Source organism: Hypanus sabinus, chromosome 31 (genome assembly GCF_030144855.1).
Source record: "Hypanus sabinus isolate sHypSab1 chromosome 31, sHypSab1.hap1, whole genome shotgun sequence".
In the NCBI taxonomy this organism is placed as follows: Eukaryota; Metazoa; Chordata; class Chondrichthyes; order Myliobatiformes; family Dasyatidae; genus Hypanus; species Hypanus sabinus.
In genome coordinates, this window is record NC_082736.1 from 33,508,010 (window position 1) to 33,525,215 (window position 17,206).

Below are 17,206 nucleotides of genomic sequence, written 5' to 3' on the forward strand. Positions count from 1 at the left end.
ACCCTGTCCTCACTCCAGAAACGGCTTCCTCCCCTCCGCTAGCAGATTCCCGAATGGTCCTCATGATTTTATTTGCACTATGTGCATATATTGTGATTTTTATCATTCGAAATTTAAGTCCCCTGCTGCAGAGGGCTGCAAACTCAGCCAGGTCCATCATGGGCACATCCCTCCCTCCCCACCGTCGAGGACACCAGCAGGGCAAATAGGAGGAGAGAGGACACTGCTAAAAGCAAGATACTGAACAGAGAGATCCAGGTTCACAGCTCCTCGAAAGGGGCTACACAGGTCGACGGGGTGGCTAAGAAGGTTTACGGAATGCTTGCTTTTATCAGTCGAGGTGCTGAGTTTAAAAGTCAGGAGGTTGTGTTAACTTTATAAAACTCTGGTGAGGCCGCATCTGGAGGACTGCGTACAGGTCTGGTCACCTCACTACAGGAGGGATGTCGAGGCTTTGGAGAGGGGTCAGAGGAGGTTCACCAGGATGCTGTCCGGTTTAGAGGGCGTGTGCTATCACGAGAGGCCGGACAAACTTGGGCTGTTTTCTCTGGAGTGTCGGAGGCCGAGGGGAGATCAGATCGAGGTTTATAAGATTATGAGAGGCACAGACAGAGTGGACAGGGATGGGGAAAGGAGAGGGTCCCGGGTTCGGGACGACGGATGGAGAGGGTTGAAATGTCTCATACCGGAGGGCATGCATTGAGGGTGAGAGGGGGTAGGTTCAAAGGGGATGTGAGGGGTAAGATTTTTCACTCAGAGAGTGGTGGATGCCTGGTAGACAATGCTTGTAGAGGTTTTTAAGAGGCGCTGGGACAGGCACGTGGATGTGAGGGAGATGGAGGGATATGGACATGGGGTAGGGAGGAGGGATTGGTGTTTTTGATTTGCTTTTCAGCTGGTTCAGCACCTCCCTGTGCCGTACTCTTTTATGCTCCAAGAATGCGGCATCCACCGCGACAGTCCCTCACCACCCAGGACATGCCCTCTTTTCGTTACTACCACCGTGAAAGAGGTACAGCAGCCTGAAGCTACACACTCAGGAGCAGCTTCTTCCCCTCTGCCATCTGATGGCCCGTGAACACGACCTCGTTACTCATTGAGTTCTGTGCTGTCTATTTATGTATAATCACTTTTACACCTTTGCACTGTACCTTGTCACAAAATGACGAATGTAGAGGTCAGTGGCCGGTCTTTGTGCGAGGTTTATAAAGGCTTGCACTGCTAAAGGGCTGACGAATTGCTTAAGGAGAAGCGAGCGAGCGAGGATCGAAATGACTGCCTCATCTGCTTACCCTGCCTGCCTGGTCATTGCCAAGGAGTTTCCAGAAGGCAAGTCAACGCTGTACTTGTGATCGGTGTGACAGTATTCCCGAGTCCCCACCCGGGACTTGCCTGACTGACGGTGGTGAAAACCGAGAGCAAGCTACTGACAGGGTGTAATTCAGGAGGTGCTAACATTGAACTCCTCCGCTCTCTGCTTCCTGTTATGCCTCTGGTGTTTAGGGCATCAGTGAAGGTTCTCCATCTCTGGCGGTGTCCATCGGGTCAGTAGCTTCCTCTCGGATTAATCACAAATTTATTTTACCAGAGAGTTGTTAGCCCCCCAAACCTGAAGGACTAGGGAACCACTTAGTCTGGCCTCTACCCTTTGACCTGATTCCCAAGAGCCAAAGTGTAAAGCCCGGAGCCACTGAGGCACGCAAGCCTCCTGCGGTCCTCTCGGAGGGCACAGAGACCGGCGTGACTTTGAACAGGAGGGACTACCGGGATTGGCTCCTGATGCAGCAGTTTCGACCTGAAGTGTCCACAAGCACAGCTTAACCTTCCAGGAGCGTTTGACAGCCATGGGCCTGTACTCACTGGAGTTCAGAAGGATAGACCTGCCAAATATTGAAAGGCCTCGACAGAATGGATGTGGAGAATGTGTTCCCTATAGTGAGGGCTTCCAAGACCAGAGGCCACAGCCTCAGAATAGAAGGACGTCCCATTAGAATGGAGACGAGGAGGAATTTCTTTAGCCAGAGGAGGGCTGAGGTGGATAGGGTGTGTGTGTGTGTGTGTCACAAGTCACGGGGAGAAGGCAGGAGAATAGGGTTGGAAGGGATAAAAAACCAGCCATGATGGAATGGAGGAGCAGACTTGATGGGCTGAGAACAACTCAGGTTGAAGCTTCGTGTCAGAAGAGAGTCAATGTTTGAAGCCCGGATGCAGGTCCCACGTGCTGCCTTTCCTTTCCCCCGCGGCGTTGCTCCATATTCTTCCAACAGCCCCGTTTAGCGAGTCCCTCGAAGAATGCTGTTTGCCTTTCTGTTTTGTTTGAGCTGGGTGCAAAGAGGCCAGTTTTGTTGATGGCCTGCAAGCAGTCGGCAAGTTGCAGGGGTTCGCCCCCCCCCACCCCCAGCGTTGAGAAAGAGTCCCCAGCGCTGGAACGGGGGAGGGAGTTCCAGCGATCAGACCTAGTGACGGTGAAGGGACAGCGCTAGATTTCCAAATTGGGACCATGTGTGACTGGGGGGGGGGACTGCGAGAGGTGGTGTTCCCTGTGCACCTCTCCCACCCCCCACCCCCGCAACCCCACTACCCTCAGTTGGAGGAGGTGGGCGGATTTAGGAGGGGCTGTTGGAGTAACCCAGTGGATTTTGTAGACTGCGGTGCGTCGGTGGCAGAGGGTGGATGGGGTGCCGACTGAGTGGGCTGCTCTGCCCCACGTGAAACCGAGGCACACTTGCGCTTCCGCGGGGGCAAAGTAGATAGCGCAAAGCTGTTACGGCTCGGTGTGCCGGAGTTCAGAGCTCCTCTTTGTAAGCGCGCAGGTTTCCTCTGGGCACTCTGGTTTCCTCCCCCAGTCCGGAGTAGTACGGGTAGGTTAATCTGTCATTGTGAATTGTCCCACAATTTTGCCTGATTTAAGTCAGGGTTGTCGGGAGGCTGTATCTCTTAATAAAATCAAATCAAAATAAGCATAATTATTTGGGCTGCACGTATCCCACACAAGTGCAGGAACCATTTTAGAATTGGGGTTTTAATATGGCGCAGAACAACCAATTTCTCATCAAGTGTCCGTGACGTTGAACCTGATTCTGATGTCACCCTGCACCTTGGTGCAGAGAATCGCTTCGAAACCCTACAGCACAATACAGGCCTTTCGGCCCACGATGCTGCGCTGAACGTGTCCTTACTTTAGAGATTACCTACGGTTACCCATAGCCCTCTATTCTTCTAAGCTCCATGTACCCGTCGAGGAGTCTCTTAAAAGACCCTATCGTATCTGGCACCACCACTGTCACCGGTAGCCCATTCCACACACTCACCACTCTTCTGTGCAAAAAACTTACCCGGTATCTCCTCTGTACCTACTTCCAAACACCTTAAAACCCCTCATGTTAGCCATTTCAGCCCTGGGAAAAAGCCTCTGGACTATCCACATGATCAATGCCTCTCATCATCTTATACACCTCTATCAGGTCACCTCTCATCCTCCATCGCTTCAAGGAGAAAAGGCCGAGTTCACTCAACCTATTCTCATAAGGCATGTTCCCCAATCCAGGCAACATCCTTGTCAATCTCCTCTGCACCCTTTCTTTGGTTTCCACATCCTCCCTGTAGTGAGGTAACCTTGTTACTGGACCCTCAATCCCTGACCAACCCTTGTAGACAAGGAATATATATTTTTATTTTTAAGAGATGGAGTGCGGAACAGGCACTTTCAACCCAACATCTATTCAACATTAGCCTAATCACAGGACAATTTACGATGCATCCGGATGTGAGAGGGGTGTAGCTGAGCTGCTGATCAGTGGTGACCCCCACCCCCAGCAGCTGATGCCGGGGCCTCAAGCAGTGGTCATGCCATTCACTGCCGAGGGCTGGCGATGGTCTTGGCCCAGCAGTTCAGTCGCACTGTGGAAATTTGTGGGGATCTTCGTTCACTGGGAGTATCGTGCTCAGTTCTGTTCGCCTCATTATCGGAAGGATGTGGAAGCTTTAGAGAGGGTGCAGAGGAGATTTACTCGGATGCTGCCTGGATTAGAGAGCATGTCTTATAAGGATAGGTTGAGCGAGCTAGGGGTTTTCTCTTTGGAGTGAAGGAGGATGAGAGGTGACTTGATAGAGGTCTACAAGATGATACAAGGCATAGATAGAGTGGATAGCTACAGACTTTTGAAAATGCAAAGTATTGGGGGGGTTATGTCAGGGGTAGATTTTTTACTCAGGGAGTGGTGGGTGTGTGGTACATTTAAGACATCTTGCACAGGCATACAGATGATAGAAAAGTGAGGGCTATGGGAGATTGATCATGGAGCAGGTAAAGAGGTCAACCCGGCAGTGTGGTCTGAAGGTCCTGTACTGAGCTGTACTTTGGTTCTATGTTCTCTACAGCATGGGCTGCTGATATCTGGAGAAGTATGAATAAAATGGGGGGGGGGGGGGTCCGGTGTTGTTAAGTGCTAAAGATGGCCATCTTTATAATATATTGGACGGAAGGGTCTCCGACATTGCTGGATGACACCCTGGGGCTCGGTTGACCCGCCAACAAATGTTCTCTACAGCATGGGCTGCTGATATCTGGAGAAGTATGAATAAAATGGGGGGGGGGGGGGTCCGGTGTTGTTAAGTGCTAAAGATGGCCATCTTTATAATATATTGGACGGAAGGGTCTCCGACATTGCTGGATGACACCCTGGGGCTCGGTTGACCCGCCAACAAATGTTCTCTACAGCATGGGCTGCTGATATCTGGAGAAGTATGAATAAAAAGGGGGGGGGGGGTCCGGTGTTGTTAAGTGCTAAAGATGGCCATCTTTATAATATATTGGACGCAAGGGTCTCCGACATTGCTGGATGACACCCTGGGGCTCGGTTGACCCGCCAACAACCCCACAGCTACCTCTCACTGCCTGAGCTACAACCCCAGCTGGGTGTTGGCTCCATGCTCTCTGCTGTCCTGGGTCCATTACCCTGTACCACCAATACATTCTGCCTCTGGCAACTCCTTTAAACTTTCCTCTACTCACCTTCAAAGGATGTCCTATGGTATTAGCCGTTTCTGCCTTGGGGGAGAAAGTCGCAGGCTGTCCACTCTATCTACGCCTCTTGTTTCGTCAGAGTGTGATGTTCTCCCAAGGGGTTATTCCCTCAATGGGGAACGCCTGTGCGTGGCTTTGCTTAACATGGTGGTGGGGGGGGGGTCCACCAGACTGTCCTTGACAGATGGGGATATGGAATGCAAGATGACTGGGGTCCTTTCACTGCTGTAGCCTTCCTCCGCTGTGATGTGTCATCTCCTGCCAGCTCCACTGTTGAAATCTTGGTTGGAATGCTTTTTGTCTGGAATCTCCTGTTAACCTTCCCACCATAGGTGACCCTACCAGCAGCCAATCTCTCTCAGGATCTCAGAAGACTCTCTGCCACAAGGTGATGATCCTCGGAGAATTATCATCTTGTACACTTCTAACAAGCCACCTCTCCTCCTTCATTCCAGTCCCTTCATCTCCAGGGTTCAGCTTGGTGGTCCATGTTGGGATCCAGCTGTGATGTGGTCTGGAGCACAGTGTAACTGGCGAGACCAGGGCTTGGCAAAGGAGGGTAAGGTCATCAGTCACAGAGTGACTCTTCCAGGCAACAGGCCATATGGCCCATCACATCCACATTTCTAGAACCTCATGCTAATCGCCGCAGTCCTTAGATCCAAGCTGGAATTGGGGCCGCAAGGCTGGGGCTAACATAAGACATAGGAGCAGAATTAGGCCATTCAGTCTGCTCTGCCATTCCATTATGGCTGATCCCAGACCCCACTCAAATCCATACACTTATCTTCTTTTCATACCCTGGTCGATCTGGGAACAATCCACTTCCACCTTAAATACACACACGGACTTGGCCTCCACTGCTGTCCGTGGTGGAGCATTCCACAGATTCACTACTCTCTGGCTAAAACAATTCCTCCTCACCTCTGGTTTAAAGGGTCACCCCTAATTTTGATGCAGTGCCCTCTAGTTCTGGATACCCCCTCCATAGGAAACATCCTCTCCACATTCACCCTATCTAGTCCTTTTAACATTCACCAAGTTTCAGTGAGATCCCCCTGCGTTCTTCTAAATTCCACTGAGTACAGGCCCAAAGCTGTCAAACGCTCCTCATATGTTAACCCCTTCATTCCCTGGAATCCTCATGAACCTCCTCCAGACTCTCTCCAATGACAACACATCCTTTCTAAGACCTGGGGCCCAAAACAGTTGACAATACTCCAAGTGTGGCCTAACTAGTGGCTTATCAGCATTATCTCCTTGCTTTTATATTCTATTCCCCTTGAAATAAGTGCCAACACTGCATTTGCCTTCTTTACCACACACTCAACCTGTAAATTAACCTCCTGGGAGTCTTGCACGAGGACTCCCAGGGCTCTCTGCACCTCTGATTTTGAATCTTCTCCCCGTTTAGATAATAGTCCACACTGTTGTTCCTTTTACCAAAATGCATTATCGTACATTTCCCAACACTGTACTCAAACTGCCAACGGCGAACCAGGTGGTGAATGTGAAGAGTCTGGATTCAGCAGTAAGACATGTGGATTTACAGCCTCAGTGGGAATGCTGTCAAGTCCAGTGCTGGTCTGGGCTGGTCACCTTGAGACAAGTTCAAACCCCACCAGGGCTGTGGTTGGATTTAGCCCGTCTTTAGTGAGCAGAAAACCAGGAGAGTGATGATGTAAAACATCAGAGTGACACAGTGGCTAATGCAGGACAGGGCGGTGGGTAGAGCCACCACCCCTCCCAGTTCGATCCTGACCTCCGGCACTCTGTGTGAGAGTGTGTCTGGTCGTATTTATTTCACTTAGAGACACACGCCCTTCTGGCCCAACGAGCCCACTGCACCCCATCACATTCATGTCACCGATCAACCTACAAACCCGCATGTCGTTGGAATGTGGGAGGAAAATCTCACGGTCACAGAAAGATCAAAGTGTCTGTGTGTAAAGTTTGCACAGTCTTCCTGTGACCATGTGGGATCCCCCCCTCCCCCAGTGCTCTGATTTCCTCCCACATTCCAACTGTGTGTGAGAAGTCGGTGGGTTAATGCCCCTCCCCCCCCCCCCCCCCCCCCCCCGTGTGTGGGTGAGGGAGTTGCTGGGGATGTGCGGCAAATAAAATAAAAATAAGGTATAGGGTCAGTGTAAGTAAGACCATGAGACAATGGAACAGAATCGAGTCTGACTGATTTATTATCCCTCTGAACCTCATTCTCCTGCCTTCTCCCCGTAACCTTCGGCACCCGACTAATCAAGAACCTATCAACCTCTGCTTTAAAAATACACAACGACTTCACAGTTGTCTGTGGCAATGAATTTCACAGATTCTCCACTCTCTGGCCAAAGAACTTCCTCCTCATCTTTGTTCTAAGTGGACAACCATCTATTTTGAGGCTGTAGCCTCTGGTGCTAGATTCCCCCACTACAGGACACAGCTTCTCTGCATTCACTCAGCTAGGTCCTGCAACATTGGCCAGGATGGAGAGTGGGCCAAAGAGAGACACCACACACTGACCCCTTCCCAGGGAGGAGAGCCGCTGTCTGGTGAGATCTCCAGGAAGGCGGTTCATGGAAAGCAAAGGCCGTGACGAGACAAAGTAGTAGTCGCGGTCATTCACTACAAGCAAGGAAGAGCCCAATTAAGTGACCACTTGTAGCACTGGACTGGGACTTCCCAGTCGAGGAACTGGAACTGCTCCAGTTGTCCACTTTAAAAGCTCTCCCACACAGATTTTCTGTCATCCACCACCTAAGTGAATACAAGCACGTCATGGCTAGAGTGGAAAAAAAAACTTTAATTGTTTTTTTTTACAAAAATGGTTGCCATATCTGGACTCGTGTCTAAAAACCTCCAGACAAGTGCACTCAAAAATCCCCAAGTGCCACCTTGGGCACCGCCCGACACCCCAAACGAGCGAGAGCCTCCCTTGGCGGCGCAGACACACTGGGAGTATTTTTTTTTAAAAAAGCATAAAGGAATTAAAAAGCACACAAAATATTATCACGTGTCAATAATCCTGATATCAAAGCGGTCAGCACTTCTAATTTTCAACTCAGTATTCTCAGTATTTTTTTTGTTAGAAAAAGAATTCACTGCAAGTTTTTCCCCAAAACACAATCATTCAGAAATTCATTATTGAGGGCTTCCAGGTGTACCCTGGAGGGATAAAAGCAGGGTGGGGGGGGGGGGGAAACAATAAAATAATAAAAAGCTGGAGATCAGATACTATGATTTATGTACATTGCTTTACACGTGTGCATTATCGGGGGATGCTGGCTACCGGAGGAGTGCATGGCGGGTTCAGCCCTGCACTCCCACAGTCCAGGTACAAAACCGAGAGCATCCCTTTCTGTCCCCACATGAATCCCTGAAGATTTGAGAAGGGCTTGAATGGGCCCGTGAGAGAGCAAGAGCGCCTGAGAGAGACAGACACACAGGAAATGAGAGGTGCAGAGTGTCCGAGACAGAGAGTATTCAGGAGGGAGAGAGAGCACATGCCTGAGAAAGAGAATGAGTGTGCTGGTGTCCCAGAGAGAAAGAGAGAGAGAGAACGTGACCATGTGAGTGTCCAAGAACGACTCTAAGAGTTTGTGTCTGTGAGAGTGTCTGAGAATGACTAAGAGTGTGAGAGTATTTGTCCGTGGGACTGTCCGAGAATGAGTGTAAGAGACTGTCCACGAGAGAGTGTGTGGGCTCGAGAAAGAGAATGTCAGCGAGTGTGGACTAGTAGGCATTCACACAAGTGCATGTGATTAAGTGTGCATGTGTGCCTGCGTACTTGTGCATATTATACTCTGGGAGAGAACGTGCAAGGGCATGGTCAATCCTCCAGGACAATGGGCTCCCCCAGGACTGCTGGGCGACTTGCGCCAGTGGACTTTACGTTGACTTGCACACACGGTCTCCGCGCAGCCCTCCTCATCTCTGACTGCGTCAAAGCTTTCCGAATCGCCCTGCAAGAGAGGAAAGGTGGGGGAGATCAATCAGTTCCCTGTTAAAAACCATGTGGAAGTTGGGGGGGGGGGGAAGACTGGTGCTACGGACATCCTATGCCGACACGTGAAGCATGGCAACACTTGCAGGGGCTGCCCAAGGAAACCCTCGGGGGGGGGGGGGGGGAGTTGGTCATTGATGCAACACGATGCATTTCGCTGTATGTTATGATGTACATGTGAGAAATGAATCTAACCTTGATCTTTTAGATGTCTAAAGATGTCTTGGGGGGTGGGGGTGGTAGTTTCCTGCTGTCTGCGAGCCTCAGCTTTCTAAACCTCTCAGTGTCCCACTCCCAACCCTAAAACTGAACTGCTACACCGGCTACAGTGCACGTGAAGAAATTCGCTGCAGTTCAGCGGGGTTACCGAGCAGCCGGGTCACATGCAGGTCCAGATTCTCTGATGCCATAGTGTTTCACTTGCCACAATCTGGTTGCAATCTTCATATTGTGGTGAGCAAAACTCTAAACTGAGATAAGACCATAAGATATAGGAAAAGAATCAGGCCATTTGGCCCATCAAGTCTGTTCCACCATTTCATCAGGGCTGATCTATTTTCTCTCTCAGCCCCAATCTCCTGCCTTCTCCTTCATGCCCTGACTGATCAAGAATCTATCAAACTCCACCTTAAACATACCTAAAGACTTTGGCTCCACAGTTGACTGTGGCCACGAATTCCACATATTCACCACTCTCCGGCTGAAGAAATTCCCCCTCAACTCCGTTCTAAAAGGATGCCCTTCTATTCTGAGGTTGTGTCCTCTGATGTTAGTCTCCCCAACCGGAGGAAACATCCTCACCATATCCACTCTTTCAAGGCCTTTCAACATTCATTTCAATGAGGTTATCCCTCATTCTTCTGAATTCCTGTGAATACAGGCTCAGAGCCATCAAAAAACTCTTCATATGACAAGCCATTCAATCCTGGAATCATTTTTGTGAACATCCTTGAGCTCTCTCCAATCTCCGAACATCCTTTCTTAGATAAGCGGCCCACCAATAGACAATAAGTGCAGGAGTAGGCCATCAGCCCTTCGAGCCAGCAGCGCCATTCAATGTGATCATGGCTGATCATCCATAATCAGTACCCCGTTCCTGCCTTCTCCCCACATCCCTAGTCTCCGCTATCTTTAAGAGCTCTATTAAGCACTGGTTGAGCTCACTAGTGCTCAACATTACAATTTAGCTGCGGTGAAATATTTCTGGCCCTGGTGAATTCATCACCTGCCTTGGGGCCCGGCTCAGGTGAAATATCCCTGGCCCTGGTGAATTCATCACCTGCCTTTGGGCCCCGGCTCAGGTCATGTGTACTGATGTTCCCTCTTGAGACAAACACTCTGTCACCTAGCCCTTCAACTCGACAAGAAGCGCCACATAATTTGTTCCAAGCCCTGATGCTGTTCTCAGTAACTAGATATACAGAACATGGGACATTAGAGCACAGGGTGGGGGAATCTCATTGAAACTCACTGAATATTGAAAGCCCTAGATAGCGTGGCTGTGGAGAGGGTGTTTCCTTTTGTGGAGAAGTCTAGGACCAGAGGGCACAGACAGAGTGGATGTGGAGAGGATGTTTCCTATAGTGGGGGAGTCTTGGACCAGAGGACACAGATAGAGTGGATGTGGAGAGGATGTTTCCTATATTGGGGGAGTCTCGGACCAGAGGACACTGATAGAGAGGATGTGGAGAGGATGTTTCCTATACTGGGGGAGTCTCGGACCAGAGGACACTGATAGAGTGGATGTGGAGAGGATGTTTCCTATAGTGGGGGAGTCTTGGACCAGAGGACACAGATAGAATGGATGTGGAGAGGATGTTCCCTATAGTGGGGGAGTCTTGGACCAGAGGACACAGATAGAGTGGATGTGGAGAGGATGTTTCCTATAGTGGGGGAGTCTTGGACCAGAGGACACAGATAGAGTCGATGTGGAGAGGATGTTTCCTATATTGGGGGAGTCTTGGACCAGAGGACACAGATAGAGTGGATGTGGAGAGGATGTTTCCTATACTGGGGGAGTCTCGGACCAGAGGACACAGACAGAGTGGATGTGGAGAGGATGTTTCATATAGTGGGGGAGTCTAGGACCAGAGGACACAGATAGAGTGGATGTGGAGAGGATGTTTCCTATAGTGGGGGAGTCTAGGACCAGAGGACACAGATAGAGTGGATGTGGAGAGGATGTTTCCTATATTGGTGGAGTCTCGGACCAGAGGACACAGATAGAGTGGATGTGGAGAGGATGTTTCCTATATTGGGGGAGTCTCGGACCAGAGGACACAGATGGAGTGGATGTGCAGAGGCTGTTTCCTATAGTGAGGGAGTCTAGGACCAGAGGACACAGATAGAGTGGATGTGGAGAGGATGTTTCCTATATTGGGGGAGTCTCGGACCAGAGGACACAGATAGAGTGGATGTGGAGAGGATGTTTCCTATACTGGGGGAGTCTCGGACCAGAGGACACAGATAGAGTTGATGTGGAGAGGATGTTTCCTATAGTGGTGGGGAGTCTAGGACCACAGATAGAGTCGATGTGGAGAGGATGTTTCCTATATTGGGGGAGTCTTGGTCCAGAGGACACAGATAGAGTGGATGTGGAGAGGATGTTTCCTATAGTGGGGGAGTCTAGGACCAGAGGACACAGATAGAGTGGATGTGGAGAGGATGTTTCCTATATTGGGGGAGTCTCGGACCAGAGGACACAGATAGAGTGGATGTGGAGAGGATGTTTCCTTTTCGTGGGGGAGTCTAGGACCAGAGGACACAGATAGAGTGGATGTGGAGAGGATGTTTCCTATATTGGGGGAGTCTCGGACCAGAGGACACAGATAGAGTGGATGTGGAGAGGATGTTTCCTTTTCGTGGGGGAGTCTAGGACCAGAGGACACAGATAGAGTTGATGCGGAGAGGATGTTTCCTATAGTGGTGGGGAGTCTAGGACCACAGATAGAGTTGATGTGGAGAGGATGTTTCCTATAGTGGTGGGGAGTCTAGGACCACAGATAGAGTGGATGTGGAGAGGATGTTTCCTATATTGGGGGAGTCTCGGACCAGAGGACACAGATAGAGTGGATGTGGAGAGGATGTTTCCTATATTGGGGGAGTCTAGGACCAGAGGACACAGATAGAGTGGATGTGGAGAGGATGTTTCCTATATTGGGGGAGTCTCGGACCAGAGGACACAGATAGAGTGGATGTGGAGAGGATGTTTCCTATAGTGGTGGGGAGTCTAGGACCACAGATAGAGTCGATGTGGAGAGGATGTTTCCTATAGTGGGGGAGTCTTGGACCAGAGGACACAGATAGAGTGGATGTGGAGAGGATGTTTCCTATAGTGGGGGAGTCTTGGACCAGAGGACACAGATAGAGTGGATGTGGAGAGGATGTTTCCTATACTGGGGGAGTCTCGGACCAGAGGACACAGATAGAGTGGATGTGGAGAGGATGTTTCATATAGTGGGGGAGTCTAGGACCAGAGGACACAGATAGAGTGGATGTGGAGAGGATGTTTCCTATATTGGGGGAGTCCAGGACCAGAGGACACAGATAGAGTGGATGTGGAGAGGATGTTTCCGATAGTGGGGGAGTCTAGGACCAGAGGACACAGATAGAGTGGATGTGATGTTTCCTATAGTGGGGGAGTCTAGGACCACAGATAGAGTGGATGTGGAGAGGATGTTTCCTATATTGGGGGAGTCTCGGACCAGAGGACACAGATAGAGTGGATGTGGAGAGGATGTTTCCTATATTGGGGGAGTCTCGGACCAGAGGACACAGATAGACTGGATGTGCAGAGGCTGTTTCCTATAGTGAGGGAGTCTCGGACCAGAGGACACAGATAGAGTGGATGTGGAGAGGATGTTTCCTATATTGGGGGAGTCTCGGACCAGAGGACACAGACAGAGTGGATGTGGAGAGGATGTTTCCTATACTGGGGGAGTCTCGGACCAGAGGACACAGATAGAGTTGATGTGGAGAGGATGTTTCCTATAGTGGTGGGGAGTCTAGGACCACAGATAGAGTCGATGTGGAGAGGATGTTTCCTATATTGGGGGAGTCTTGGACCAGAGGACACAGATAGAGTGGATGTGGAGAGGATGTTTCCTATACTGGGGGAGTCTCGGACCAGAGGACACAGATAGAGTGGATGTGGAGAGGATGTTTCATATAGTGGGGGAGTCTAGGACCAGAGGACACAGATAGAGTGGATGTGGAGAGGATGTTTCCTATAGTGGGGGAGTCTAGGACCAGAGGACACAGATAGAGTGGATCTGGAGAGGATGTTTCCTATATTGGGGGAGTCTTGGACCAGAGGACACAGATAGAGTGGATGTGGAGAGGATGTTTCCTATATTGGGGGAGTCCAGGACCAGAGGACACAGATAGAGTGGATGTGGAGAGGATGTTTCCGATAGTGGGGGAGTCTAGGACCAGAGGACACAGATAGAGTGGATGTGATGTTTCCTATAGTGGGGGAGTCTAGGACCACAGATAGAGTGGATGTGGAGAGGATGTTTCCTATATTGGGGGAGTCTTGGACCAGAGGACAGATAGAGTGGATGTGGAGAGGATGTTTCCTATATTGGGGGAGTCTCGGACCAGAGGACACAGATAGAGTGGATGTGCAGAGGCTGTTTCCTATAGTGAGGGAGTCTAGGACCAGAGGACACAGATAGAGTGGATGTGGAGAGGATGTTTCCTATATTGGGGGAGTCTCGGACCAGAGGACACAGATAGAGTGGATGTGGAGAGGATGTTTCCTATACTGGGGGAGTCTCGGACCAGAGGACACAGATAGAGTGGATGTGGAGAGGATGTTTCCGATAGTGGGGGAGTCTAGGACCAGAGGACACAGATAGAGTGGATGTGGAGAGGATGTTCCCTTTTTGTGGGGGAGACCAGAGGACACAGATAGAGTGGATGTGGAGAGGATGTTTCCTGTATTGGTGGAGTCTCGGACCAGAGGACACAGATAGAGTGGATGTGGAGAGGATGTTTCCTATAGTGTGGGAGTCCAGGACCAGAGGACACAGATAGAGTGGATGTGGAGGGTGTTTCCTATAGTGAGGGAGTCTAGGGCCAGAGGGCATAGCCTTAGAATACAAAGACATTCCTTTAGAACAGAGATGATGAGGAATTTCTTTAGTTGCCACAGATGGGTGTGATAGCCAAGTGACAGTATTCTTAAAAGGGATGTTGGTATGTTTTTTTTATAGTCAGGGTGTCGAAGGTTACGAGGAGAAGGCAGGAGAACAGGGTTGAGAGGGGCAATAAACCAGCTTTGACTGAATGGTGGAGCAGACTTGATGGACCTTGAGGCACTATGATGTTTCTGTGCTCATTTGACAAATAAACCTCATCTCTATAAACCTTGACTTACATTCACAGTGAAATGTGTAGCTTATGTTCACAACAACAGTCTGAGGGTGCTAGGGGCAGCCTGCAAGTATCACGACGCTTCGAGCGCCAACATAGCACATCCAGAATTCATTAACCCTAACCTGTACATCTTTGGAATGTGGGAGGCAGCAGACGGAAATCGGCGTGAACACAGGGAGAATGTATAAACTTTTTATTTACTGGGAAACAGAATGGAGTAGGCCCTTTCGGCCCTTTGAGCTGTGCTGACCAGCCACCCCCGATTTAATCACGGGACCATTTACAATGACCTACGAACTGGCAGGTCTTTGGACTGTGGGAATAAACCAGAGCACCTGGAGGAAACACTCGTGATCACGGGAATTGTAAAGCATTGCTCTGCTCTTGTTTGGCTAGCTCCAAGACTAAAGTCCCACCTCATCCACTCTCTTTCTGTCTCATCATCTTCCATCCCACCATATTCAATTGGATTCATTCAAGGAAGCCTGGGGTTTTCTTGCTCCCTCCGATCTAACTTTCCTGATAGTCCCACACCCAGACCCACCTCGTCAACCTCAGGGTACCCACCTGGTGTGGTCAGTGGCCACGAAGACAATTGGGTCAGGGGCATCTCCAGGGTTTAACTTCTGCCGCTTCAATGCTGGCTCAGTGCTAACTTGGTCCGACTTCATCCCAGATGAGAAAGGTCTGCTGGGGGTCAAATGGGGGCTGGCAGTCTGCAAGAATCACAGGGACATCACCAGAATTAGATACTGCTTGCCATGACACCTCCAAAGGAATGATTATAACAGCATCATGGGGGGGGGGGGGGGGGCGGGGGGCGTTTATGAGAACGAAAGGGTTAACACAAGGAGAGTTTAGAAGAATGAGGGGTGACCCCATTCTTAAAAAGCCTAGAGAGACTGGATGTAGAGGTGTTTCCTTGGTGGCAGAGTCCAGGACCTGAGGGCACAGCCTCAGAATGGAGGGACATTCATTTACAGCAGAGGTGATGAGGAATTTCTTTAGCCAGAGGGTGGAATTCATTGCCACAGATGGCTATGGAGGCCAAGTCACGGGGTATAATTAAAGTGAAGGTTGATTGGCTCTTGTTTAGTAATGGTGTCGAAGGTGGGAGAATGGGTTGAGAGGGATAATAATGGAGTTCAGAGACTGTCTTATTATCTAAAGAAGAGAGCCAGTTGTCTGGGAGGTATCCTGCACCACAGGAATGGTTTGTTTGTTTCTCTGTGAAGTGTGGGAAAACTCATTGATGAAACCTAAAGCTTTGAGAAGAACTCCATGTGCCTTTTCTTGCCCTTACTTTGATTGGTCAGGGGGCTATGATGTGGTGCAACACAATATATAAAAAAAAGAGCTGAAACCTTGGTGGACAGGGTGAATCAGACTTTTTAGATAACAGGCTAAAGATGGGGGGAGGGGAAGAAAAGTGAACGAAGGATTAAGATCACATGTATATCGAAGCATAGTGAAATGCGTTGTTTGAGTCAGTGACCAACACAGCCTGAGGACAGCCCCAAGTGTTGCTATATGCTTCAGCTGCCAATGTAGCAAGTCCGTGACTCACTAACCCTAACACGTGGGAGAAAACTGGAGCACCCAGATGAAATGCACATGTCACCGGGAGAGCATACAAACTTCTTGCAGGAACTGAACTCCAGTCACTGGCGTTGTGAAGTGTTATGCTAACTGGTACGCTACTATGTGCCCAGAAATGCAAGACCTGCTGTGGATCACCACGGTACACTGGCCACGCAGTCAGCTTGGGGCGTTGGGAGTTCAGTTCCCTAGTCTCTTGCAAGCATGTCTGTGTGTTCCTGCCCACGTGCGTGTTGGTCTCCTCCCACAGTCCAAAGATGTACCAGTCAGTAGATTAATGGTCATTGTAAACTGTCTCGGGATTAGACCAGGGTTAAATAGGGATGCTGGGTGGCGTGGCTCGAAGGGGCTGATGGGCCCATTCCATGCTGTCTCTAATAAATTAATCAATAAAATCACATTACGGTGCTTGAACCCGACAAAGCAAAAGAGATGTGGCAGAACAAAGAGTGGAGCAAAAGGGAGGGAACATCTGGAGGTGTTTTCTGATTTCATTTCCAGAACTCTAGCTCTCATTTTCAGAATCTGACCCCCGAGCTCCAGGTTCATTGACCAGTCGAGATATTTCTTCATTCCTGTTCAAACTCTCTTAAAAGTGTTTGGACGCTTTCCTTCCCCAAAACTTTGATCAAATATAACGCACTGGAGTACGAGCAAGGTTTGTGACATGGTCCCTGGTCCTATAGGCAGATCTAATTCAGACTGGAAATTGGATTGGAAGCTCTAGTAGTGGGGAAATTGAACCTGCAAAGGTCCTTGTTACTTCCATGAGCTTCGATTGAGTGTTAACTGCTCTCCCTATTTCTACCCGAGGGTGTTAAATGGGACAGTGCTGGGTGAGCTATGTTCTGCATCCAGCCAGTGCAGAATGTGCTGGGGCAGTTTGCTTTAAACTGAATGTTTCATGCAGCACCTTGAATGCTGGGAATAGTGTGCCCGGAAACATGTCTACATTATCAGCAGAGTCAGAGGCTCATTAACATGCGTGAATTTTGCTTTCCTGAGTGATCAATGAAGAAGGAAGGATGTGCTGACCTTAAATGGGATGTCCCAAAAGATAAAGCATACAGGCCCTTTGGCTCACAATGTTGCGCTGACGCTTTAACCTATTCCACTATCAATCTAACCCCTCCCTCTAAATAGCCCTCCATTTTTCTATCATCCACTTGCCTATCTAAGAGTCTTCTTAATTGCCCCTCACGTAT

The 17,206-nt window shown here is 49.7% G+C and overlaps 1 protein-coding gene and 1 long non-coding RNA gene across 5 annotated transcripts in view; one reads left to right on the top strand and one right to left on the bottom strand.

Moving 5' to 3' along the window:
• The first annotated feature begins 1,172 nt into the window (after positions 1-1,172).
• LOC132384068 (uncharacterized) overlaps positions 1,173-17,206 on the top strand; it is a 29,695-nt gene continuing 13,661 nt past the window's right edge. Inside the window, exon 1 of the long non-coding RNA XR_009508839.1 lies at positions 1,173-1,333. This is a non-coding gene — a long non-coding RNA (uncharacterized LOC132384068). The remainder of the gene's footprint in view (positions 1,334-17,206) is intronic.
• mta2 (metastasis associated 1 family, member 2) overlaps positions 7,804-17,206 on the bottom strand; it is a 108,655-nt gene continuing 99,252 nt past the window's right edge. For 3 of the 4 annotated variants that reach the window (XM_059955380.1, XM_059955381.1, XM_059955383.1), the window contains exons 18-19: positions 14,970-15,118; positions 7,804-8,982 (exon numbers count right to left, since the gene is read on the bottom strand). In XM_059955380.1, the coding sequence (XP_059811363.1) occupies positions 8,850-8,982; positions 14,970-15,118 (282 nt within the window). In that variant the 3' untranslated portion in view covers positions 7,804-8,849. The remainder of the gene's footprint in view (positions 8,983-14,969; positions 15,119-17,206) is intronic. The other variant, XM_059955382.1, reaches the window with a different exon arrangement.